We start from the raw sequence: 26,529 nt of genomic DNA on the forward strand, positions 1-26,529 counted from the left end.
ATATCCATGGGAATCTTGTAATGAAAGGCACTTTGCTAACAGACTCCAAGTGGAATGATTACCTTTTCATAGAAAAAAAATGACTGGGTGGTGAAATGTGAGAATTGGATTAGATTTCTGTTTAATAAATACTTAGTGTTTGGTATCTTCTCTTTGTGATATGGTTTCCAAAGACACTGCATAGCAGTAGACATGCCTAGCTTACTCTTTTAGGGACTGTCTGCCTTCACCAAGGCTGAGAAGGACATGCTTTTCTGGTTTTAACACAAGATGAAAGTTTTATAGCATGGCTATGGGACAAGGTTTTAAGTCCACACCACCTAGCTTCCTAGGGTGCTCATATTGAGTTTAGAATATTCTCTTTCTCCATCACTCAGACATCCTTTTAGAAAAAAATATAACTCTCGCTTTTGCTTCTTCTTTGCCCTCTTAATATTGAATACAAGAAGCTATTTATTTCCCATTATTTGGAGTAATTGCAGAGAAAATGAATCTGGGGAGAGCAGTGACAGTCCAGGCACAAAGGAATACTCAGATTGTTAGGCTTTTGGAATATTCTGGGGAAGGCCTTTCTGAATCAGTTTCACTGGGGCTTAGTGGTTGTGAAATTCCAGGCTCGTGCAAAGAATTCTGATGCCTCTGTTGGTTTATTTTTATTTTGGGGGCAGAGGTGCAGGGAGAGCCTGTTGTTCAGCAGTTAGAGTGACATTTTGTGATAGATTTGTTAGTTAATTTCATGTGAATGGGACAAACCAGTTCTCTTTCATCCCCCCAGCGCTGTGAGTCTGTGATTCCAAGATTGAACTAGCTGTTTGCAGAGGAAAGAAAATTCCTATGTAAATCATATTGGGTGGAGTCTTAGCTGTATTAGTGGCCTGGTGCTTTATTTTTACTGAGCTCAGAAATAATGAGAGAGCAAAGCTATGGCCAGGTTGTTCACTGGAGGTCTCTTTCCATGAAAATAGATATTACTTCTTTTTTTCCCCCAGCAATTGAGCCTTTGTTCCTTCTAAAAGCAGTTGTCATGAACTCCTCATTACCATTTTTCTTAATGTGATAAGTGTAAACTACAAGAAAGCTATCATGTCTGAAAAGCTACAGCAGCCCTTAGAAATGGAATGGCAATGTCTTGTGTAATTCTTTGAAAAGGCTTAGACTGGGGATTTTGCGAAATGTATCCTCCTGCCTCCCTTTGCCTAGAGTTGTCATTCTCTAAGTGCCTTTCACTTACAGCGTAAGCTGGGTCTCAAAAGGACTGCTGTGCCTCCCTCCAGCAAAGTGAGAGGAAAATATCCCTTTGGTAATTTCTGGAACATGGTAGCAAATTGCATGTTGCTCTTAAAACAACAGCAACTCGGGCAGGTTTATTTTAGTTCTACTTTGAATGATAACTAAAACTTGTCATTATTTCACACTCTTTTCAATTTGAGATACCCTAGCTACTGGGAGGGTGTTGGGGCCCTGTGCCTGGACCTGGTTGGTCCAACCTCCTGACTCCAAGATGCATAGGGTAGACACTCAATAAATGCTTTTTGAATGAATGAAATTGTACATAGATCATTAAACATAGTCCTGGGAAGAAACCAATGAAGGTATGTGAGTTTTATCGAATTGATTTGGCTGAGCCAGAGCTACAAAAGCAAATTGGAGTTGGTAACCATAAAGCAATATCTCATGCTACGAAGCTATAGGATATCGTTCCATCCAGTAAAGTGACTCTGAAAACAAAGCATGCCTGTACTATTACAAAAGCCTTGGGAATTGTTTCAAGCCAGTATATTTTAAACAATGGTCCTTTGGATGTAGTTGATGGTTAAACAATTTGAAACAGAAGAGCTGGAAACTCAACAGTGAAGTTAAAAATCACTGTTGAAGAGAGCAACAGTGCTCTGGTGTTAAAATTAGCTTAAAGATGGTGGAAACAAGTTCAAGGGCTAGAAATTGTAAGGACCTGGACCTCCTCCTAGGTTTCTTTTCTGCTCCTGATCATTGCGAAACTGCTAGTGTAATTGTACCAAAGAAGCTGATTTCAGTCTAACAACATAGCCAAGTTGGGTGGCTAGTCCTCTTCTCTTCTGATTGGTTCGATCTAATTTAGACAAATGTCCTGATAAGGTTTGACGTTCACAAGGCAATCATCTGTTGAGGGAGTCAAGCCCCTATTTGTTAGATGGGCTGCTGAATCCTTGTGCATTCAGAACTGGTTGAATTCTGCCCATTATATTGCTATGTGTTCTGCCCACCATTGTTGTCTTCGGAGACGTTTCTTTGCAGTGTTTGAGGGTAGAACACCTGAGGAGTAAGTGGTAGAGCTTCAGGTACTCATCACTGTGTGCCAAATTGTAAATTAGAATTAAACTCTTTTTCAGCAGAAGCCTGGTTCAGGGCTGCCAGGAGGAAGCCAGCCAGTGCGAGCTGGACTTTCTGCTTGTACAGTCCTGAGGCTCATGGAGAAAATTACCTGATTCCCTTAAACAATTGCCAGTACTAAATATTTTGAATAAAACAGTCAAGTATTCATTTGAAGAAATATTGCCACAGTCTTTATATTGTGTCAATGAAATTATAAGGTAATGTTAGAAACTTTGAAAATAATCAGTCTTTTTGTTTTGCCTGATGGATTGCATTTGGTGTTGGCCTATTGTTATGCCAAGGTTGGAAATTATGTTTAAAGTAAGAGCTGATTTTGTACTTCCTCCCTCCCAGCCCTTGTGTGGAAACTGGAGATGCACGCCCAGGAAACTGTCTTAAGAGCATTCCAAACAGAAGAATATTCATTCAATTAAATGGAACAACAGGGTTTAGACTCCTAGAGAGGCCTGGCTGCAGAGGTTTATGATAAAGCCCAGGAAAATCTATGGTCCCACTGTTGTTGGACTTTCCAAGAGCTGAGTGAACAATCAGACAAATTGGACTGTTTGCTGTCTGACTGTGAGCCCCTGGGAGAATGATGAATTTCATTAGTCAATTTGGTCAACCGTGTTCGTATGTCATGCAACCAAAAAACCCACTAAGGATTCAGTTTTGCATATATATATATGCATATACATATGTAAAGAAGATGATTATATGATGATGCAAGGCAGTACAATTGGTCTATCCCCACCCCCACCTCTACCCTTTCAGGAATCTCTTTTATAGTATCCTAGCCAGGGGCCATCCTACCTTCAGAGTTGGGGGGCTCACTGCCATCTAAAGCAGTGGTCTTCATGGTTAGAAAGCTCACATTATTGGAAATTCTTTCTTAAGTCTGAGCTAAAATTGGTGCCCTAACAGCTTCTACCCACAGGGCTAGTTCTAACCTCTTGACCCAAAAGTCTCAAAACTCTTCCATATGCACCCCTCTCCAAGACCTCCCCGTGGTCTCCCTTTTCTCTAGACTACAGTTTTCTCTATTGCTTTAAAGTACATTTATATGTGTAATGAGCTTTCCAAGACTTTACTGTTCTAGTAACTACCTCTTGGGGAGACTGGAGTATTCCAAGGTCCCCGATGAAATGGGGCAAACAGGATGGCCCACTCTCTCTCAGATAAGGTCTGTCCATACAGTGTCCAGGATCACTGTCACCTTCCACATTCTGGGTTTCATACTTACCTTAATGTTACCTAAGCTAGCACCAGTCATTTAGGCTACCAAGTCCCCTCAATTTTACTTGGGAGTCAACTAAAATCCTTGGGTTATTATCCCATGAGATATAACTAAGCCGGGTGGGGTAGGCCTTCTCATCCCATACTTGTACCATAGATTTGTGTAACATAATTACAGTTTCCATCTATCTCTGTTGAAATTTATTTTATTGGCTCCAGGCCAGTGTTGTAAGATCTTGCTGAATTTTGATTATTCACAGCTTAGCATCACCTGCAATTTTGATAAGCAGACATTCTACATGTTCTTTTAAGTTCTTTTAAGTAGTCAATGGAATGAGATAATGTTTTTGAAAGTACTTTTTTCAACCAAAGAGTCCTACGCAAAGTAAGGCATTGTCGTTTGTTATTATTATTATTATTATTATTAAAACTGATAAACAGGAAAGGACTAATGACAGAGCCCTATGGCATACCTGTAGAGACTCCCTTCTAGGTTGATCTTGTTTACTCAGCAATGTGTATAAGCTCATTCAACCAGCTGTACATCCACTTCAGTGCACGGTAATGCAGCTCATACATCTCCATCCTCAGCTGCACGAGTTCTGTGCAAAATTTGGCAATTGCCTTGCTGTGTCCTTGGCACTTTCCCGGTCTACCAAGTGGGATCCCATTTCCCAAGTGGTATCAGTGGTCTGGACTGTGGTCTGCCCTAGGTTGGGGAAGCCCTTGAGCCCGATGTGGACCACACATGCGGTGGGAACGCTTTTAGAGTGGACCTTACCTGCTCTGGGAAACACGTCTATCCTGATTGGGCCCAGAAACTCCTCACACTGGCCCTGCTTCCTTCCATAGGGAAATCCACAGGGAACTACCAAGCTCCCTGACCCTGACCACAGGGCTCCATCTTACAGGCTTCATCCTCCCAGGGCCTGCCCAAGGAAGGCTTGCCAGGAGAAAGAAGCAGGCAAATTCACAAATCTGCAATAGCCACTCCTGCCGGCTGCACAGCACTGTGGCTGCTTTCTAGTCCACCATACTGGGAGCAGTGGCCTGTACAGACCAGCATGGGGATCCTCTCTCAAATGAGTGACTGGCTCGCTCTGGGGAGCCTCCCCAAAGGCTCCTCCCATGTAGCCCCACTGCTGTACAAATAACAGGGCCAGTAGCCCTGCCTGGTTTTCCTTTCCTCCAGGAAGACCAGCACTTCCTACAGGCCAGTTGGCAAATGGTAGTGGATTGAGAGCTGAGGAGTGATTTGACTGCTGCTCTCCTGAGGCCCAGTCACTGAGAAACCTCCGCTGGGCTCCCCAAGAACTTTTGTCCCTTTTGCCCTGGTAGCCCGAGTCCTGCCCTGTTTCTGGCCATTCAGAGAACTGCTGGAGCCCATATATATGAAGCTCCTAAATCATTTGTTCAAATAAATGAGGTTTTCTGGCAAGTTGTTTAACCCCTCCTACATGTGTTTTCACCCTGGAAGGTGTGGGAGGGTGTTGCTTTTTAAGCTAAAGGATTGGATTCAGCTATCTAAATGGGAAGATTTCACTCACATAAATGGAACACATGGACTTGGGTGTTTTCAGGTTTAAATTAGTTTGGCAGAAGGGAGCATGCTGATACTCCTGCATTTTGAAGCTACCCAGTACATATATTCACATTCCCTGGAAGAGAAAAGAAAGATCCTCCCCTCCATCGCCAAGGCAGTCAGAGGCCAAAAGCCACTTACTATGACTTGGGAGTCATTTGAATCTAAGTCCCATGAAACTAAGCTCCATCCTGATTTTGTGGATTTATTCCCGTTCCATTCAGCCATATTTTTATTTAGAAACCACCCAGCTGCTCCCGTTTATTATGCTTACTCACGGGAATTTGTAAATCCTTCCAAAAGTGCATTTATTCACTTCTTGGGGTTTCAGCCCAGGGAAAAGGAAAGATGCCTGAGCTGATCCTGGGCAGAGCCTGAGTTGCCTGTTTGCTAAGCGAACGCCTGCAGGCTCATGCCGCTGATGCCGCAGCTATGGGTGTGCTGCTAGCAGTAGAGAGTTTTCTCTGTGTACAGCACTTTCCAGTTTTCAAACCCCTTGCCCACGTATTAGTTTGCTTCCCCCTGTGGCAGGCCTGTGAGGTCAGGTAGAAGAGGGAGAATCAGAGATTAGTGACCCTGACAGCAGGGAGAACCCCTAGAGGCTGTCTAAGCCACAGCCCACTGGGTACAGGTGGGGAAACTGAGACTCAGATTGGGTAAACCACTCAACTGGGATCACACAGATGCCTTTGGGCAGAGCCCCAGACTTGAGTTAAGCTCTCCTGATTCGTACTCTAGGGACCTTTTGGGGATCCTTCTGACTATAAAAGTAACAACAATGACGATCATTCTGGAACACGGGAGATACCGCCATCATTTGCATTCATTAAGATGGTCTTGTGAAAAATTGCTAGAATCACCTCTTCTTTTGTAATTCTTTGAAGGTAAAGGCCTCAATATCTATGCTTAACCTAAGCATACATTGTTTGCACATCCACTATGTACCAGGTATTATGTTCGCTTCTGAAAGGAATATATGTGTGTGCATATATACATATATATATATGTCTGTATAGATAGGTATAATAGTCTATATGTTTATACACACACACATACACACACAGCTCCACTCACCTCTGCTAGGAAGTCTTTTCCAAATGCCTTGTAGAATGAATTCTTCCCTCCTGTTTTTCCCAGTGCTTTTGCACATCCCCTTAATTGAAGTGATTAGCATGTCAAGCTGAGTGAGCTCTTCAAGGAATGGAACTTTAGCATTTCTGTACCTCAGTGGCTGGCGCAGAATGACCACTCTGTAAAAATTAGTAGGGGAAATGCAGGGAATTCACCAAAGAGACCCTGCAATTTGCTAACTGGGTGACCCTGGACAAGTCACGGCTCCTCTTTTTGTTTCTGTTTCCTCATCTCTCAAATGGGTATAGTGAAAAGAGATGATGTATGAAGCATGCTTTACACAGGGCCTGGCTGTTCATATCTTGGAGTTTTAATTTTTATTGCTATTATTATTATTATCACTACCGCTACTACTAATTCACATGTAGAAACTTCAGAGAAGAAGAATAATCTCTAATATTAACCAACTGCTTATTACATACTATGTACTGGAGCTACAAAGTTGAATAAGACAAGGCTTGTGACAACATGCTAGCTTCCTGATGTAACACTATCAGGACTGGTCTGTGTTAGGTGAGTTTGGGATGCATTTGAGATTAGCAGAGCCTGGAATTCAATCTGCCCTACTGCCCAGTCTGTGAGGTGCCTACCTTCTGTGTCTAAGTTGGGCAAAGCAGAGCTACCCAGAAGTTGTTTGGGGTTTGTTGGAGACCTTTGCTATGATCCACGGTATGAATAATGTGGTTGGGAAATAACACTAGTGGGAAATTAGGCCTTTTGTGGTTTCTCTAAGTTTGAGTTTGGAGTCCTCACATCACATTAATGTGTCTGCCTGTTGTCAGCGATTATGTGGACAACTCCTTTGCTTGTGATCATGTTAGTCAACCTTTTAAAGGGGAGGTGAGTTTGGTGTAGTGGAAAGAGTATGCACTTTTGAAATGAATACTTGCACTTACAAGTGGAGTGTGAAGCTGTGCTCAAGCAACATCACCTCTTGGGACCTCAGTTGTCTGAGTTGTCCAGTGGGGATCTGAATCCCTGATGAAAGGAGCCCAGAGATGAAGGAGAGCGATCTTCTTTGTGGACTTTCAGTTTCAAATCACTCTCAGATTTTATATACATACATAAATACATACATATGTACATATATATGTGTATATATTTGTACATATATTTATGTATGTGCATGTATCTATGTGTATATATGTACATATATATGTTTATATGTGTGTGTATTTATATATACACACACCCATACATATTTTATTTTCCTTGCTTCTCAAACAAATGCCATACAGTAGATTGGCTTAACAGGAATTTATTGGCTCTTGGTTTCAAAGGCTAGAAAGCTTACTTCCTCCTGGGGTTGGTATCTTCTAGCTGGCCATCAATCTTTGGGGTTCCTTGGCTTTTCCATCACATGGCAATGCAGATGGTGGAGTCTTCCTTTTTCTTCTGGGTTCCATTGACTTCCAGCTTCTGGCTGCTCCCTGAGACGTCTCCCCCTGTGTTCAATTTCCTTTGTTTATAAGGACTTCAGCCACATTTAGTTTGGGCACACCATAGCTAATAACATCTTCAAAGGTCTTATTGACAAATGGGTTCACACCCACAGGACCAGGGTTTAAGACTTGAACATGTTTTTTGTGGGGGACATGATTCAATCCCCAACTTCACTCTTAACAGAGAAACAATGCTTAGTGTTATGTACTGGTGCTCAGCATTGGAACCTGTTGTCAAAGCCCTGGCAATGCTTTTGGAGCAGGTGCTCATCCTTACCTGATGACCAGAAGAAGGTGTACTATACCTGGATGAGGGTGCATGGGTGCTTTCATCTTGTGCATAGCAAGAACATAAATACAGATTAATTTATGTCAAGTGTGAATGAATAGGATAACAATGGAAAGTCTGCTGTGTGGTTTCCACACCTCACAGGCTTAACTCATTTGGAGATGCAAAAGAACTTTCCCCAAAACTCCTTGCCGAAGATATCCTTTCAGGAAATTATATTGCTTTCAACTGCAGCCTCCCTACTTTAATCAAATGCATCAGCAGTAACATGGAATTGACTTGCCATTTCATGAAGTCTCACATTTTCAAATACAGAGAATCAGATGTAATTGAAAATGCAGAAGTGCCTGCAGTTCCGGGTGGATTGGCCAGCAGGGCATTGTGCTCCAGTGGTAATTTCACATAACCAGATTCTGCTACAGAGTGCATGCAGAAGACCTGGGGGAGAAGGTCTACCTTTAAGAAGTGATTTCATTCTTCTTGGTGTCTGAAATGCCTCTTAATAAACCTACAGGCATGCCTTTAAAGCAAGCAGTGAAAGGGGCCGTATCTAAGCCTCATTAATCAAGGTCTTTACCCTAGGTGCTGAAAACAGACATCATTCCTTTCCCAGGCTGATGCTTACTGTCCCTTGGTTGAATCTGGCTGAATACGAGCTCTGTCTTTTAAACAATCTGACTACTACTTTTGGAGAAGACCAGCCATAATCATGAAAAAACACCTAAATCTTTACATATTTTAAAAGAGCTTGTTGAGTATTTTAAAGGCATCAAGCAATCGGAATTATTCAGCTCTAAACTGTTGTCACGTAGAGTTTTTTAGGGGCTAGTTTTGATGAATACGTAAGTACCATTTGCCACGAACCTTATCAAATGGATACAAATGCACAACTTGAAAACACTTGGAAATAGTCTCCTCCTAAGTAGCTTAAGCATACCCTCTAAATCGTGTATGCATTTTTAATGTACTTACAGACTCCTTTTTAAGTAGTGCTAGGTAAAATTCAATCTATGCCAGTGCTTGTCTGAATAATACAAATTCTGCATCAGCAACGCCATTGTGAATGAATCTGTGAAGTATCTCCTTGCATTGCAGCTCTTCATACATCAAAGACTCTTTTTGAACTGGGTAATTATAGAAGGGAAAAAAACACGCTTTAGTGCTACCTGAGAGTCTTATTAATATTACCTTTGAAATGACTAATTATGTTACCCATAAAGATTGACAAAAAGTATTATGTAACTTACTCATTAAAAAGGACTTTCATAAACTTTGATCCCCTCCACCCCTCCCCAAAGCCCTCCTTTATTTCCACCACTACATTGATTTTTGCATTCAATGTTTATATACCAATATGTGTGATGAATCCAGCTCATGCTGGCACCCTCCTGCTTTGCAAAATTTGTTGTCTCTCTGTTGCCAGGATTTGAGCATGTGATTTAATTATCCTTGCTCTTAGGGTAAAGCATGTTGGCCATGTTCCCTAATTCTCAAGAAAGATTTGAACAGCACCTCTTTTCAAACTGAGGGCTTGAAAGAACTGGGAAGGTGCCCCTGCTGGTAACAGACGGTGGGAGCCTGAGGGGCTTTTCTTGCTTTGAAACTTGAACTCACAAATATATTGTCTGTACAGCTGGGCAGGGGAGAGCTACTGAACCCATAGTGCCCTTCTCAAAGAATGAGTAAGAATATCCCCAGCTGCCTCATCTTGGCATGGAGAAAGCAACAGCACGTGCATAATCTTGTCACTAACTCAGGCTACATCAGTAGAGGATGAGGCAGTGACGGTACCATGTGTTAGAAGAGCCCGAGGCAATCAGGAGCCCCTTCCTGGAGCACTTAAGATAGTGGCAGAATGCAAAACACCAACATTAGAAGAAAAGTTGAAAAAGTGCCCAGTAAATGAATGAACAAGCTGAGAATGCCTCATCCTGGAGAAGAGACGACACCAGGGGATTGGATTTCTCCCTTCCACCAGCTGCAAACTTGTCATGTGAAAGAAGGAGGATATGCATTCTATGCAGCTCCAAAATATGGTCCCTAGGTAGAAGCTCCTAGGAGACAGGTCTTAGCTCACAGCCAGGAATTCTAGCCTGAGCAAACTGTCTCAAGATGGGACAGGCTGCTTCAAGCAGTAAGTAGCGAGCACCTTGTCACTGGCTGTGGGCAAGCAGATGCTGGACGGCCCTTTGTGTTATAGATAGGCTTCAAGCACCAGTGTGGGGCAGGGGATTGGACCAAATGACTTCAAGCTCTCCTAAAAAACTTAAAGCCAATTAAGACAGAACTTGTAATGGGCCTATTGTGTTTCATGTCAAGAAGCAGTTTGCTTTTCTAAGGGCCTCCAAATAAAGTTACTTTGTTTTTCCTCATCAGGAGATGACCCATGCCTGGCCTACTCCTCTCACTGCCATACACACTCCTGGAAACTCTGAGCAGAACACATTTCCCAGCTCAGGACAGGTCAGTTATCTTCCTTCCTCCCTTTTCCTTTATCTTATTTCAATTATACACATGGTCCAATTGGATTCTTAATAATAAAGATGGCCTTGATCTTATAGCTCCATACAATCTAAACTCTCTCTTGCCCTTCAGGATAGTAACAGAAATATGATTTTTATTGAAAATTTTTAAGAGAATATACACGTAGACTTAGAGCTACTGCCACTGCCCAAGTTACTGTGCCCAGAGATGCTGAATCAAAGGAAAGAGTGAACCATCCTTAAGAACCCTGAAATATATATCTGAATGTGAATAAAAGGGGAAATTTTAGATGGTATATATGGTAACAGAATAAAAATTGTTAAAAACATCCATGGAAGTACACTACACAAATAGTGGACCCTTAAGGTAAACCGTGAACTCCAGTTAATAGTACAATTATAAAAATGTGCATTCATCAATTGTGACAAATGTTCCACAACAATGCAAGGTGTTAATAATGGGGTGGTATATGGTAATCTTGTATTTTATGCATGATTGTTCTGTAAACCCAGAACTTCTCTAATAAAGAAAAAAAAAAAAGAAACACCAGCTAGATGATGCAACAGCAACATTGAGGTTCTTTTAAATTAGAAAAAAACATAATCTTTTCACTCTGTGTCTATTTTTACTTTTTTATATCACATTCCAGTCCTTTTTCACATGCAGAGAGATCTTTGCACACCAACACATCACATTGACAGAACTTTTTATTCTACAGTTTTATTGTCAGATTTTTTAATATAATATTTTCCTCAAATACCCCCAGTAGGAACTTTTCTTGCCATCAGTCTTAAAATTGCCTAAATAGACATGGCTATTCTAATAAACATTATATTAAATGGAAAAGGTCTTCTTTCTGTCTTTCCTTCCTTCCTTCTTCCTACCTTCCTTCTTTCCTTCTATCAATCTGTCCATCTATCCATTCATCCATTCATACATATCCATCAATTTATTTAGAAACCTTTCACTGAGGATATCCAATGGACTAAAATTAAGGATGCAGGAAAGCCCTGTTATCATGCTATTGGGTAAGCCACAAAACAATATAGTAGGCGTCTTTATAGAGATTAAAAGGCTCAGAGATGTGTCTGAGGAGTTGGGTAAGTACTCATGGAAGTGGTACTACTAGAGGTGGGCAAGGACTTTGACAGGTGGAGAAGGAAGGGCCTCAGGGAAGGGAACTCCATGCTGAAGAAGAGCAGAGTTTGTGTGATGGTTGTGGAGAGAGATGAATCCGGGGCAGGTGGGTGCATCTCTGTGAAACGCCTTGATTGCAAGCCAAAGGAGTTTCAACTTTATCTGTAGAAGGAAATACACCCAATCACATCCCATAGTTTTTAGGATCATGATTTTGACAGTAACATTGGCCTAAACTGTGTTGAATCATCCCCTCTCACCCTTGAAAGGAGTTGGAACAAAGCAAACAGTGACCCTCACCACCCCTGTCTGGGTGTGTGTCTCCCTCCTGTACCCTCACTCTCCCTTCTTTAGGCTACACTGGGTTCGGATCCTTTCCACTAGCATCTTCACCGAAAGGAATGATCCATTGTTTTCACACATTGACTCTAACACATGTACAGCAATTAGAGTGTTTTCAGCTTTTCTACCATTTTAGAGATAAATTGTACAAGTTCTAAATTTTGACATTTACCAGTGTAAGAAATAGAACTGGTTGCCAAAATGGACTTTTGTAGGAAGTGCACAATTTGGCATCAGGCATGATTCACATTTTCTGCCAATGACCCTGTGCTACCATCAACCCCATGATAAATGCAGAAGTAAGTGGAGTAAAATGGTGAGACCAGGACAGCTACATACTACTCTTTTTGTTTCGTTTGATTCCCGCCAAAGTGTTGGATTGAAAGAAAAGTACATTTAAATTAACAATGCTAACATCAGTAACACTAATATAGTGGTGCCACATTCCTTGCCTCATTCTAAGCACTTACTCCGGAGTAAATAATTCAATCCTCAACATGACCCAAAGAGATTGGTCATTTTGTTATCCCTCATTTACAGAGGAGTAAACTGAGGCACAGATTAGTTCAGTAATGTGCTTGGGAAACTGGTATTCAGATCCAGGTGTTCTGGCACCAGTGGTCATACTATCCCTCAGTGTGTTTTTTACTACACAGATTTACAGACACCCCAGTTCAAATTGCATCTTCCAAAACCTGACCTCATCTGGTAAATCCATGTAACTAGGGTGATTGCCCTTTCCTCAGTGCTTGCACCAGAACTGGGTGAGAGTACTCTCTTGGAAAGCATCAGCCTCTTATCTCTGTGACAGTGCTTGCACAGTAGAAAGAGTGCTCTCTTAGGAGCTAGGGACCTGGCTGCCCTTAATCCTGGCTCTGCCATTTGCTGGCAGCATTCTTGAACAATGCCCTCTGAGCCTCAGTTTCCCCATCTGTGCTGGACTACTTGATCCAGAGGGATTTTCCAGCTCAACTATTTTGTGATTCCATAATATCATAAAAACAAATAAGTTGAAAACTCTCCACTTAAGTTTGTTTATCCATCCCAAACTGAAAATGCCATGTTTTCTCATCAAGAATGGAAAACTTCATGAGGAAGAGGGAAGTTTAGTAAAGGTTCCACAAAGGTAAACAACCTCTAGAACAGAGGTGGGAAACCTTACAGTCATGGGTTTTTGCATTTTTAAATGGTTACAAAATCCTAAAGAAAGGTGATATTTTGTGAGAAACAAATTATATAAAATTGAAATATCAGTGTCTATAAATAACCTTAACCCTAGCTCCAAGCTTAGCCCTACCCATAACCCTGATCCTAATTTTAACCATAGCCCAAATCTTAGACCTAACATTCCCCTAACCATAGCTCTATCCTGAAACATAACCTTAACTAACCTAATCCTAAGCCCAACTCTGTTTCTAGTCCTAGCCTTATCCCTAACCCTACCTGTAACCCAAACCCTAAGCCTAGCAACATATGTTTCACAAAATTTCTGAAACTAAGTAACAAATGTGATTCAAAACTTTCTCAGAGTTTCATTTAAACAGGATTTAGTAGCCAAGATAGTGCATAAAAGTGAGTGAAACATGCATTTCACACAGTCTCCAAAACTGAGTAACATTGCTGAATTGCAGCTAAGAAAATGTTTCATCTAAAGAGTATTTTGTGAGCCAAGATAAGCGCATAGAGCTTAGTGAAACATAAATAAAGCCTTGTGGTCACACAGCCATGCTCACTTGTTAACATATTGTCTATGGCTGCCTTCATGGTATAATAACAGATTTGAGTAGTTGACACAGAGACCTTATGGTGGCCAAAGCCTAAAATACTGACTATCTGAACCCTGCTGTAGAATTTCAATCATACAGGACCCTCTGATTGTAGGACTACTATTTAAAAGCCTCACGTAAGCTTATGCAAAGAGTGTCGCATCATTATATCTCCCTACTAAAATTGCATATATGGCATGCCTATGAAAGAAATGCACAGATCAAAGTGAGGTAGATTTTTGAAATTTCTATTATGTGCTTTAACAATTATTCCACGAACAATCCAGATTCTTTCAATGGCCAAACTACTTCCTATTGGTTTTGGGTATGTATATAAAGTGACTGGTAATATCCAGAGGTGCTTCATTTGTTTGATTATCTGGCTTAAAAAGTCTCTTCCAGCTTAATATTAAAAATTGTATTCAGAATATATAATGCCAATTATTGGAAATCAGTGAATAAAATAACCCTCCAATTTGCTTCATGCATTGCTGTCCAGCGGCCCTGAAACAACTAACTTGTTGTGTCTAAAGTCCAGAATATTTGGACATAGGTTAAAAATTCAGTTCAGGTTCCAAGAACAGTGCAAAACTGACTGCTTGTTTCACATGCTGATCAGATATTTGGTTTGATTGCCTTAGGAACTTGTCCTTTGATTTTCTCAAAGTATGCAAACCTAAACTTGCCTTATACATTTGTAATGCAATCCCTTTAAAAGCAAAGCAAGCAGAAATACCAGTATACAGTTAAGCATATAGACATGGCTAACACCTCATTTCTTTGTCACTGTGAGACATGAGGTGTTTTGAATAACTGAAATGTTTGGATAACCGAAGGTTATCCTTCCATGAGAAGCAGGTAATAGAAATAGTTTTGAAAGGTAGTTAATATTTTCTTTTCTTCTTATAAATATTATATTGAACATACTTTAGTCTTTCTTGGTAACTTAGACTTTATTATGAGCATCAGTTATTGTACTATGCTGTAATATTATGGGATGCTGGAATTGTGCCCTCAGGGGCTAGTAAGATGGGTAGGGACACTTGCCTCTATATTAAGTGGCCATAAACTCTTGTGCTTTGTGAGTTCTGACTTTGCTGTGTGATATTCTTTTGACTCCTATGCTGTCATTTTTCATGTTGCCGTGTCCCTGTTGGCTGCTCCTCTAGAAGTGTTTACCCTTCCTTGCCATCTGTGATTTGCTAAGGAGTGAGAATCAAATGGCCAAGCTTGTTAGAATCCTTGGTCAAAAGTCACTTCTCAGCAGCACCATTCATAATTGCCAAAACCCAAGTGTCCATCAGCAGATGAATGGAGAAAGATAATGTGGTATATATACACAATGGAATATTATTCAGCCATCAAAAGGAGTAAAGCTCTGATCATGTGACAACATGCATGAACCTTGAAATCATTATGCTCAGTGAAAGAAGCCAGACACAAAAGGACAAATATTGTTTGATCCCACTTATATGAAATATCTAGAATAAGACAATTCATAGAGACTGAAAATAGATGAGAGGTTACCAGTGGCCAGTGGGAAGACAGAAAAGGAGAGTTATTGCTTAATAGGTACAGAATTTCAGTTTGGGGTATGAAAAAGTTTTGGTAATGGATGGTGGTGATGGTAGCACAACACTGTGAATGTAATTAATGCCTCTCAATTGTGCACTTAGAAATAGTTTAAAAGGCAAATTTTGTTATGTAGATGTTACCACAAGAAAAAAATGTTTTAGAAAGGCAATTGTCTATGAGTTCAAGTACGGAAGCCTTTGAGCAGCAGACTGCATGGGCTTTCTGACAGCTCTTCAGTTGAGAGGCCTTTTGCACCTCCTGTTGAGTCTTCGGAGAGGTGAGCTTGCCAGAAGATAAATGTCTTGGACAACAAAATCATGCTAAATAGATTGAAAAGTTCACCTTCAATTAAAGTGCAGTGTTATTGTTCTTGCTTACCTCTTTGAAAGATAAATTATGCTGTGCACCCATTTTTACTCTAAAAGGTGGCGAGATTAGGTTTAATGAGTAGATTAACTTGCAGCAGTGATTGATGTAACTTACTCCTTGCATTTGCTTGAATTCATTGTCTCCAGTTTGGAACGCTTGCTTTGCAGTCTGTCAATACTAGCTCTCTCTCCCATCCAAACAGTGCTTTGATGCTTCTGTCTGTAAGTTGTGTACAGATGCACATAAGCCTGAGGTGTGCAAATACAAGTTTTTCAAAACAGTGAATGAGTTGGGCATGGAGTGATTTTCAAATCACCATGAAATCCTTTTAAATAGTTCACTCCATTAGTGTATTTCACATTGCCTCCTATACTTCTAAGAACTTGTATTGAAGTTTTCAGAACGCTTCTCCAGTCCACAGTGAGTTACATCTGTTTGCATACATGTCATGGTTAAGGTAGAAAGTTGGAGTTCTTTCTATAAAAGGGTAAATCTATTAATTGTCTCACACTTCTACAACAACCACGAGCATTTGTTGATTTGAACCAAGGCCCTTTTACTTCCTTAGAGGCATCATTGGCTAGCTAAGTGAGAAATGATACACTTCAGTTTAACATGTGTGGGTCATTTTTTTCCATGTTGCACACATTTCCAAATAGACACCAGTCTTACTTATAATTCTGATGAAATGGCATTTATGCTCACATTGCAGAGGTTTGGCTAGCAATGTTTATCTTCCAAATAAAGCTACAGATAGAAGGCTAATTAATGGATTTGATAACAATGGTTTTCTATCTCCAAACATGAGTCAAGTTATATTTTCAGCAATAACAGATATACCTTCTGTTCTTCTTTGTATCCTTTAACTGATGTTTCTATTGTATGTGTTCTTCCTTGTAGGAATCCCAACATCTGACTCCAGGATTCACCTTACAAAGTAGGTGTTTTATTTTTAAACCGTTTTAGTTCTGACAGCCATGTCTCTTTCCTTCCTGGCCTTTACTACTTTCCTACCTAAAGCCATTAAAACAGGGAAGAACAACCATAACAGAAAGTCATACTGTGATACATCTAATTGGTTTCATTTTTTTGGTCATCATTTGTTCATGACAGGAGGCTGAGACAGTATAAATGGAAGGGCTGCATGTTTGGAGACCAATTAATTGAGAATAATCTTTTGATGCTTCAAAGCATTGGATAGTAAGTGTTTGTGCATTTTCTTTTCAGAGTGGAGCGACCCAACCAGCAGAGCTTCTACGAAGTCAGTATCATTTGAGTCGTGAGTACTTGGGTTGCCAAACCAGGCCCCTATAATCTTATTCTTCTCCCTTGGGCTTTTTGAAAATATGAACCTTGACTCATAGTAATATATAGCTCATTTAAAGGGGAGAAGATTTCTCACGATAAGCAAGTAATAACGAATAAGATCGCCATCCCATTGTCTCATGATGTAGACACAGGCTGCGTCAATACCTGTGATACTAAAAACAACTGCTGAAGTCAGCGATTTCAATGAACAAAAATTTCCTAATGGCTTGCTTCCCACATTTTGACTGGTTCTTTACATTTTGGACACTATTCAGCCACCACTGGCTGGGACGGAGAGTGGATGTGTGTCTAAGCAGACATGACTGAACATGAAATGTTCAGTGGATTGCTAGGGCCAGTCAGCTCAAGACAAACAAGGGCAACCAGGAAGAGATGGAATAAGAGATAACATGACGCTAGGTTGGAGTTCAGAAACCAGGACCCTGCAATTCAACTCTGCACTCTGCGTTTTTCATTAAGGTTACCTGAAGAAGGGGTATGGGGAAGTCAATTTCCTCAGATTAACCATTGTGGGTTTTGTATTATCCATTTGTCCAAGAGCACATCAAGGGAGTATTTCTCTCACAACTTCTTTCATTCCTAATAATAGAAAATGGAAGTCAACTTTTCTGTCTGAGTAATAGTCACATACTTGAAAGTTTTCAAAATGAGATAATTTATGACATTCAAGTGGCCTAATGGCCCTCTTGAAGTAAATTGCTCACCTTTTGGAAGATCACGAATAATTGCATGAAACAACTGGGAATGACTCCCAAATAGGCCAAGGCTCTGAGAACGTCAATGGCGTTTCTCTGTTCTGACCTCGTCAGCAGTGCTTCTATTTGGTTTTCTGACCTGATCTGTGCCTTCTAATTCAGGGTTCAATCTCAGTAACCAAGAATCCTCAATTTAAAAAAGTGAGAAAGAGCAAGGGTTCGGGGGGTGGCGAGAGGTAAAAACCATAACCCTGATTTAACAACGAAATTATACAGGAACGTGGAAATGAAAACCATTTTTGATATTTTCCATTTCAGCTGTTCCAATCACATTTCAAATTGTTCTTCCCCTTGTTATCCTAGTGAACAATAGCTCTTGTCCTCCGCACCTCCACTCCTTCCCTGCCCCATGCCACCACCATTAAAAAGTCAAAAAATTTCACCCACATGCACCCACACACATGAACATTTAGGTTTTTAAACATGAACAAAATGCAAAAATATATTTTTGCATTGTAAAATGATCTTGCTCCTAAAGCAAAAGCATTAGGCTCCCACTGAAGTATGCCGATTTCCATATTCACCATAAAATTCGTTATTTCAGTAGTTAATAACTAGCAACAACAAACTTGCCAATTGTGGTTTAAGTTAGAGGCTGCATTTCCAGAGACCAGCACTTCTTAGCACAGTAGTATATAGGGCAGCAGTAGGACTCAAGTTCTATATAGGAAGCGTAGATAAGACTAGAAGGCACTGACACCATTTTATGAATGAGCTGCTCTCTCTTTGGCTGCTTGGTATAAAGTCCAGGCACGATCCATCAGACTTCATCTGTAGGTGATGTGTTTAATAGAGGATGGATCAGAGTTGTAATATAGTTATTTTTATTTTTAGCTTCCAAATTGCTATCAGCTCAGCCATTGCTATCATTCTCCCATATTTAGCATGGGGTGTTGTTGAACCAGCTTCTAGGATTTTCCATTTAACAGAGTAGTCTCCAGGTAATTGATAGCACTGAGTGTAGACAGACTGATTCCCCGTGCTTGGTAGGAAACAGCCCCTGAGTCGACCCTGCTGCAGGAGAGACGCCCACCCAAGACTGGCAAAAGTCCTGGGCATGCTTCTGCCACTTACTGCAGTAGAGAGAGATTAGAGTCTTGTAAAACTGAATCCCTTAATTACTGGGATGCTTTATTAGTTTTCCTCAACTCGGCCTGTTTTTCCTAGTTGACAAAACACAGACCCTCCATTCGAGTCTGGATTGTTTATAAGGACTCCGTGCATGAGTACCAGGTCTGAAAACACTGGCTTAAAGCATTTCTCCATGCAACCCTGGAACTAGCCAGGTTCCCTCTTTGTCCTTGACAGTTTGCCACTCTCCCTTTGGAGCTGGCCGCAGCTATATGACTGGCCTCATAGACAACCAGGTCTTTCCTCATTCCATACACTTCATTGACAAACAGTGCTTTTTATGGGGTGTCCCTCCAGCAGAAACCCATGGCAGCTGTAGTACTGTGGTGAAGGCAGTGACCAAGGAGTCAGGAGATGCAAGTTTCAATCAAAGGGGGATTTTTTTTTATGGTATATAAACAGAGCCCCTTCAGAGACCCTAAGCAAATTAATGAGCTTCTGTGTATACACATACAGGTACACATAAAAACACTTGTCAGAACTCAAATGTAAATAGTTGGACTTTTTTACTAATTATACCCAGCAGCATAAGAGTACATTGAATTTTAAACCTTAGTAATTTCTGGAGGAGAGAAGACCCAGTTGTTTTAGTTTCCCTCTGCCTCTACGGGCCTGATCTGTGCTTTAGTCTCGGAACAGGCTTCTTCCAGGTCTTTTAAATCCAATGGAGTTTCTAGCCACCTTCAAAAGGTGGTCTCTGTCCCAACACAGGGTTTGGGCCTAGGCTTGAGAAAATCAAATTGTATTTCTCAGAGCTGTAAAGTTGTATACTGGTACAGTGATAGCATGCTGGTTCTTCTCTAAAAGCATTTATTTCAACTACAACATTCAGGGATTGAATGGACAAACCAGACATGATGTTACATTGTAGATCTTTAATGAAGCTATTTTGCAAGAAGCAATAGGGGAAAAAACAGAAACCAAAAATCATAGACTTTTTAATGCGGAGTGGGAGCACATCATCTAGTTAAGTATAACATCATGCCAATTAAGTACAGTATGGAGGCTTCACAAAAATGCATGGCCTTGTTAGTCTGTTATGATCCATCGTAAGTAGGAACAGGTAAGGCATATTCAATTGCCCTGCAAAGGATTTTCATACAGCATCCATGAACTCAAGGGTATCCATCTAGTCAGTCCCTTGACTTCAGTTAGTTTTGTGAGTCTATTGAGAAGATGGCAGATCCAAATTTCCAGTTCCTTTGTTGCAGGTAGTTGTCAGAATTTGGACTCCGTCCAGTGGGAAACCATCTAGACCCCCTTTTAATCAAGCAACAACTGTGGTTTAACCTTTGCTCTCGAGAATGCCTGAGTGGTTTCCATCAAAGCCCAGTATAAAGGCAGATATAACCATAATGCTGTTCGTTCCTTGCCATAAAGCTAGTTCCTCCCTTTATGGTATTAGCTACAGGTTCAGAAAGATTCCAGCCATGAACCCACAGAGTTGCTGAAAGGCATTAGGGAGGCAGACTAACTGTGGCCAGCCTCGGTTTACCTGTGGGTGGTGGGTATGCACACCCCATGAACAAGTCATTGAGGTTAGCACTGGTTAGAAGGAAAGGGAATTATTTTATCTCAGGAGTGCCAGAAGCCTCAGATAATAATCATTGTGCTCTTCTTGTGCTATGTGCCAGGCTGGGTGCCCAGTGCTCTTACACCCACTGCCGTATGAAGCTTGCCAGCCATCCTAGAAGTGCTCCAGATTATCCCCATTTTACAAATGAGAAAAGCAAAGCTGGAATACAGTTCCTCCTCCTGAAGTATGCGCAGTGCAGTGGGAAGACAAACCTACCATGCACACTTAACTTGAATGGACATTGTAATGGCCATGAGCACAGAGAAGGCCCATCCTTGGTGGGAAACCTTGAATGCAGACTGAGGGCTGTGTGGTTTCAAGGCCCTCTTTCTTCCCACCAATCTGCCCTTCCTCAGAGTATCTGATGGATTCGGGGATTTGGTACACCAAATCTGACCTTGTGCATGTGGACACAACCTTCAAATAGATTTGTAGAGCTGAAGTTAGTGGAAAGGAGTCCCATCAGAAATGAGACTCTTTGTTCTCTGGTTTGGATGATGCAAAACCAGGCCAAAAACCACTTTACTTTTTGAAATATCATTGTATACAGTCTCTATGAATATTTCATTATCATGGAGAATAGAAAGCTCATTAGAATGCTTTCCAGATTTCTATAACCAATGCAATCATTACATTATTTCTTAGACAGATTTAGAAAAATTGTATTACCAAAAACAAAACAAAATGACAAATCTCACATTCATTCATTACAACCCTGAACATCCTTCTACCAAAGCGTTCGTCACTGAAAATGTTTCCTTTGAGAATTTGATTTGAGAGAACTGCCCTGCCTTACTGCAGAGCAATAACCCACAATGGACTTTTTCTTTTATTAGAGAAGTTGTGGGTTTACAAAAACACCATACATAAAATACAGGATTACCATCTACTACCCTATTATTAGCACCTTGCATTGGTATGGAACATTTGTTATAATTGATGATAGCACATTTTTATAATTGGATGATATTAACCATAGTCCATGGAGTACCTTAGCATTCATTTTTTATGTTTGCAGTCAGATTTTTTTTTTAATTTTTATTCTATTACCATATATACAACCTAACATTTTCCCCTTTAACCACATTCAGATATTACATTCACGATGTTGTGCTGCCATTGCCATCATCCATTACCAAAATGTTTCCATCATACCAAATAGAGACTACATTTTAAGCCTTACCTACCTATTCTCTACTTCTACCCCCCACAATTGGGCTTTGACACAAAATCATCTCTAGCAAATCTGTATAATTCTTTCCTAAGTAGATATATGAGCTGCTACTTAGATGTTTTTTCAGTAGCAAAGTGACTGTGTAATATAGGAGAAAAGAAAATGACTATTTTCTTAATCAGATTAATTCTTAATTAGAATACATGATCTAGTCGTTGGAATTTGGAAATGTTGCTAATCAGTTTGAGGTTTTACGAAAGCCAAACCAAACTCTCCAGATAATCTGGTAATCTCAGTGACTTCCACTAGTTGCAGCTGTTCTGGTTTTTAAACTGAGAAGGTGCCAATTCCTGACTTTAACCTGTCTTGTATGTCCTACATCTCCATGCTTGCCAACTTTTCCTAAGGATGTAATATATTTTTGGAAGTTCTCCACTGCACCAGGGACAGCCACCTGGGAGCACAGAAAACAAAATTTGGCAGCTTGTTCAAACTGTGAATTAAAGGTAATTCGCAGTTTGAAATGAATCAGCATGAGGTCCTTAAGAAGAGTAATCAGACATCAGGAGGATTTTGCATGGAGGATTGTATATTGGCTAATGTGACAACAAGCAGTATTGACATTTCAGATGTTCACATCAAGAAGCACTGATGTTGCTGGTGCTTGACAGGCACCGTGACTGAAAAGTGGGGCTCCATCCCCATTAGCTGTGGATTTCCACATTAATTACACAGGTTGAAAACACTGGTGCTTTTACTCAGCTACGTAAGCTGGATCTGATTTGATTTTTGTGTTGCTGTGTGTGTGCCCCTGTCTCTGGTAAGCTTCATATGTTCCAGGTGGATTTTGAGACACCTCTGTAATTAGAACCAAACATTCCTCTCTCCTTCCCTCTCTCTCTCTCTCTTTTCTTTCTCTGTCTGTGGCTCTGTCTCTCTGTCTATCTCTCAGAGAAAATTCGGGAAGCTCTCCTTTTCTACCTGATTTGCGTCTATATGTATATCATTCATTCATTCATTCATTCAAGCTCTCATTCTTTTCAACCAATATATTAAGTCCCTGTTGAGGTAAAGGCTCTGTGCTAGATACTGTGGTATTTAAGGACGAAACGAGACAATGCAGAGAATATTAACCTGCACTGACAATACCAACAATGAAACTAATTCATATTTATTGAGGGCTTACTATGCCCCAGGCATTTCCCATGCACTGCTTCTCTTTTCAGCAAATCTCTTTTCAACAAATCCCCATCATTACCTTCCACACAGGCAGAAACTGAGGCTTGGAGGCATTGAGTAAATTGCCCAAAGTGCTGCAATAATAAGTAGTGGAGCCAGAAGCAGGTTTCCTGGGTACTTTGGAGATGGCCCTACTGATTTGAAGTCAGGGCTGACTAACCCCAATGCAGGACAAAGTGGTCTTGGCCATTTTGGTTTAAATCCAGGAAGGTATTAAACGAACGTGGGGTTAGGTCTTGTGTAGATTGCTTATGCCAACATGGCCAACTTGCAGTCAAGGTCAGGCCCATCTTCAGCCCGGGGCCTGCAGGCCGATTGTGTCCACAGGCCTGTCAGATGTTCCCTTCAGATCCATGCCTGTAAGGGACTTACACCCCCATGCAAACTCCCTATAAGGTTGTCTGCAGTGGCCTGAGGTAGGAACAATGTCTCTCTCCAGACAGCTCCACATTGCCTAAGAAGCCAAAAACAAGAACTGATATTTGATTCCGTTTTGATGAGAGGTTTGTCCACCACCTTTAGTGTTTGCCAACTTGTTTGATAATTAGCAAGTTGCTTTATATCCTGATGGTGGAATAATTTTTAAAACTATTCCCATCTGTTATCAACCAGGGACGTATTCCCGGGTTCTCCACAGTATTTTGCACAGTGACTGGGAGTGAAGCAAATCATGCTGGTGGAAGGCACTGAAGTTAATAAGGCCAGGACCAAAGTTAAAATAATTTCAGTCCTAAAATTGAATTTCATGTGATAACACACACATGCCCTTGCACCCACACACACATACTGTCTGTATCACAGAATATCAGACACTGACCCCCCCCCCCCCCAATGCTCTCTGAGCTAATGAGTTGAATGCATGCACACTCTTTTTTCAGTTACTGGATTGTAAAATGCTATGACCAGGGATACTTCCCATCTGTAGAGGGATTTATGATTTTAAAGCATTTTCGCACAATGCATTAGCCTCCTTGGAATGCCGCAATAATCCTGTTAGACAGCCAGGTGAAAAGATACAAGGCATGGGGAGGGGAAGATATTTTCCCAAAGTCACCTAGCTAGGGAGTGGTGGAGCTGGGACTAGAAGCCAGCATTCTGCTTTCCCTTTGGAGCATGCTTCCTTGTCCCCAGATTCCCCAGGGCCAGAATGCATCAATCAGAGCCCTGACAAGTCTTCCATGCCCAGGTGAAGAAAATATAGCAGCCATGTAGACAGGCCCCATGGATCATTCCTAGAAATTGAAAAGAAACAATCGAACTACAAAAAAAACAGCTGAGGTTGGAGTAGATGAGAAGTAATATCTGCTCTGCTTCTGAACTCTCATTCTGTTTTTTCATGCTAGCAAGTGTTTCACAAACAGCTGGATCCATTGCCACAATTATGGTATCAGGAATGTTATGTTTAAATGGTCAGCTCTGGACCCCTTCTCAGAACTGCTCAAAGCCCTTCCATTTTCCTATAGTGGTGGGAGAACATCTCAGATGCATGCACAATTATAGCTGTAAAATCAGTTGAAAAATCTGACAACTGCCTTCCTTTGTGGTTCATCCATTCACTTTAACAATGAGGTCCAACAAAGGAAAGGGTCTCAAAGCTATAGGATTGACATTTCCAAATATGCTGCCAAGATTGGGACAGAGGGAGTAGGGTGGAATGGGGTGAGTATGAGTAGGTCTTGTAAAAACCAAATGAACATTTCTTTGCTTCTCTGCCCTGTGGGATCCTGGCACCCAAGATCTACCAGCACAACCCTTAAGGACACTGTACTGTCCTTGGCTGAAGTTACAGGGTGCTTGGGTGAGGGCAAGGGAGAGAAAGGAGTCCAAGGAGGGTGGAGGGTCATGATTTCCAGCAGAACCAATCTAAATCTGTGCCAGCTCCATTGCCTAATTCCAAACTCAACTCATTTTTGTATAAGATGCCCCATTTTATTTTAAATCCAAGGTAGATACCTCAATATTCTTACTACACGTAATAATCCCACATTATTCTTTTTTAAAGAGAAAAATATTTGAAAAAACCCAAATGCTCATAATATCTAGAAATCTTACAAAGTATCATTGCAGATTTTCCCATAGTCATTTTCATATAACATAAGGACAGAAAGCAAGGAAGCAAATAAGCTGTGTGAGCATCAGCTCATTTCATCCTCATAGCAACCCTATGAGATGGAAATCATCATCATCAATCATCACCATCACCACCACCATCATCCCAAGGGATTGTTCTCTCCGGGGCTCAGGGAGGGTACAAAATAGATACCCCGGCCATCCAGCCTGTTTGAGCTAACCCTGGAAAACAGGACTGCCTGGAGCTCTTTGCACTGTGCATTTTCACTTCTTCTCTCATTTAATCACCTTCCATCTGCCCAACATCTCTGTGAGGTAGGGTAGTATTAAACACAGTTTATGGAGAAGGAGTTTTCAACTTAGGACAAGTGAATGACTTGCTCAAGATCACACAGCTACTAGCTATTGAAGGAGCTGGAATTCCACTCTAGGATTCTTGGATCACAAAAGTTTTGTTTTGTCTTATACCATATCTGTCTCACCTGTGCAAGGTTTCAATTGGATGATTTTTCTTGTTAAACAAATAGGCGAGTAACTCTGATAATGACTATATGTTCTGGTTTTATAGCATTTTCAGTTTTCTCCCCATATTATTACATTTATTAGATTTGGTCTTTACTCAGTTCTGGGAATCAGGAGACAGGGGAGGAAGCTATCCCAGCTCTCTCAGTTCCTGTCGTGTGACTCGATGAATTTACTTGACACTTTTGCTGAGCCTCTGTTTCCTCATATATATAGTGAGATGATATTACTTGTACTCCTCACCGAATTATGCTGGCATTGGATGAAGTCAACTATTTGCTTTACTTCTCTCCCTTGCTCTAAGTGAGGAGACCCCTGCCTGAGATCATGCCACTAGTGGGCCCACCAAGGCTCAGTCCCTAGCTGTCCAACTCCTACTTGAGTACTCTTTATGCTGTGGCATGCCATTGTGGCTCAAAAAATGTTGTGTCCATGTGGTTTGAATTAAAGGATCAACTTCTGAAGCTGTCAGAAAGCAACAGACAAACTCAATAGCTATGTGTGCTACTTCTCTGCTGTTTGGCTATCCCCAGCATGCTTCTGGAAGTTTCACAATATAGAGAAGAGCTAGTGCATTTTCCAACACACACTCACTCTCTCACTCACTCACACCCAAGGAATCATTATTCCATTTAGTGACAGTCTGAGTGCTTTGTAGAAAAATTTAAGGACTTAAAAATATCACACACATTTTACAATCTCACTGTATTAGATTTGGGGTTAGGTCTGCCCTTTATCATCATCCTTTTGGGGGGTGCTTTTTTTAAATCCCAAGAGTGAAGAGGAACTGAAACTGGTGACCTGCCTTGACCCTTACTACCGGATTAAAATTCCAGATTGCTGCCATGGTAACCATACCTTGAAAATTAGATCCCAGCAGAGTCACTAAGAAATCTAAAAGTGCACTGCTGCCATGAAATTTGAAGAAAGGTTGCTTACAATTCTCAGTGACAGCCTCTTAATTGAAATAATCTGCCTCTGTCTGCTAGGAAGAGTGTGTTGTGGGGGGCTGTGTGTGCAAAAAAGAT

General features: G+C 40.9%; 1 protein-coding gene across 9 annotated transcripts in view; it reads left to right on the forward strand.

The window, feature by feature from the left end:
• AFF2 (AF4/FMR2 family member 2) overlaps window positions 1-26,529 on the forward strand; it is a 531,893-nt gene that overhangs the window by 371,598 nt on the left and 133,766 nt on the right. For 7 of the 9 annotated variants that reach the window (XR_005214493.1, XM_037821151.1, XM_037821156.1 and 4 more), the window contains 3 exons: window positions 10,409-10,495; window positions 16,606-16,642; window positions 16,933-16,966. Coding sequence is in view for 8 of the 9 variants with exons in the window: in XM_037821151.1 (XP_037677079.1) it covers window positions 10,409-10,495; window positions 16,606-16,642; window positions 16,933-16,966 (158 nt within the window). In the remaining variant the exon portion in view is untranslated. The remainder of the gene's footprint in view (window positions 1-10,408; window positions 10,496-16,605; window positions 16,643-16,932; window positions 16,967-26,529) is intronic. The other 2 variants (XM_037821157.1, XM_037821158.1) reach the window with 1 other exon arrangement.

Source organism: Choloepus didactylus, chromosome X (genome assembly GCF_015220235.1).
Source record: "Choloepus didactylus isolate mChoDid1 chromosome X, mChoDid1.pri, whole genome shotgun sequence".
NCBI classification, from domain to species: domain Eukaryota; kingdom Metazoa; phylum Chordata; class Mammalia; order Pilosa; family Megalonychidae; genus Choloepus; species Choloepus didactylus.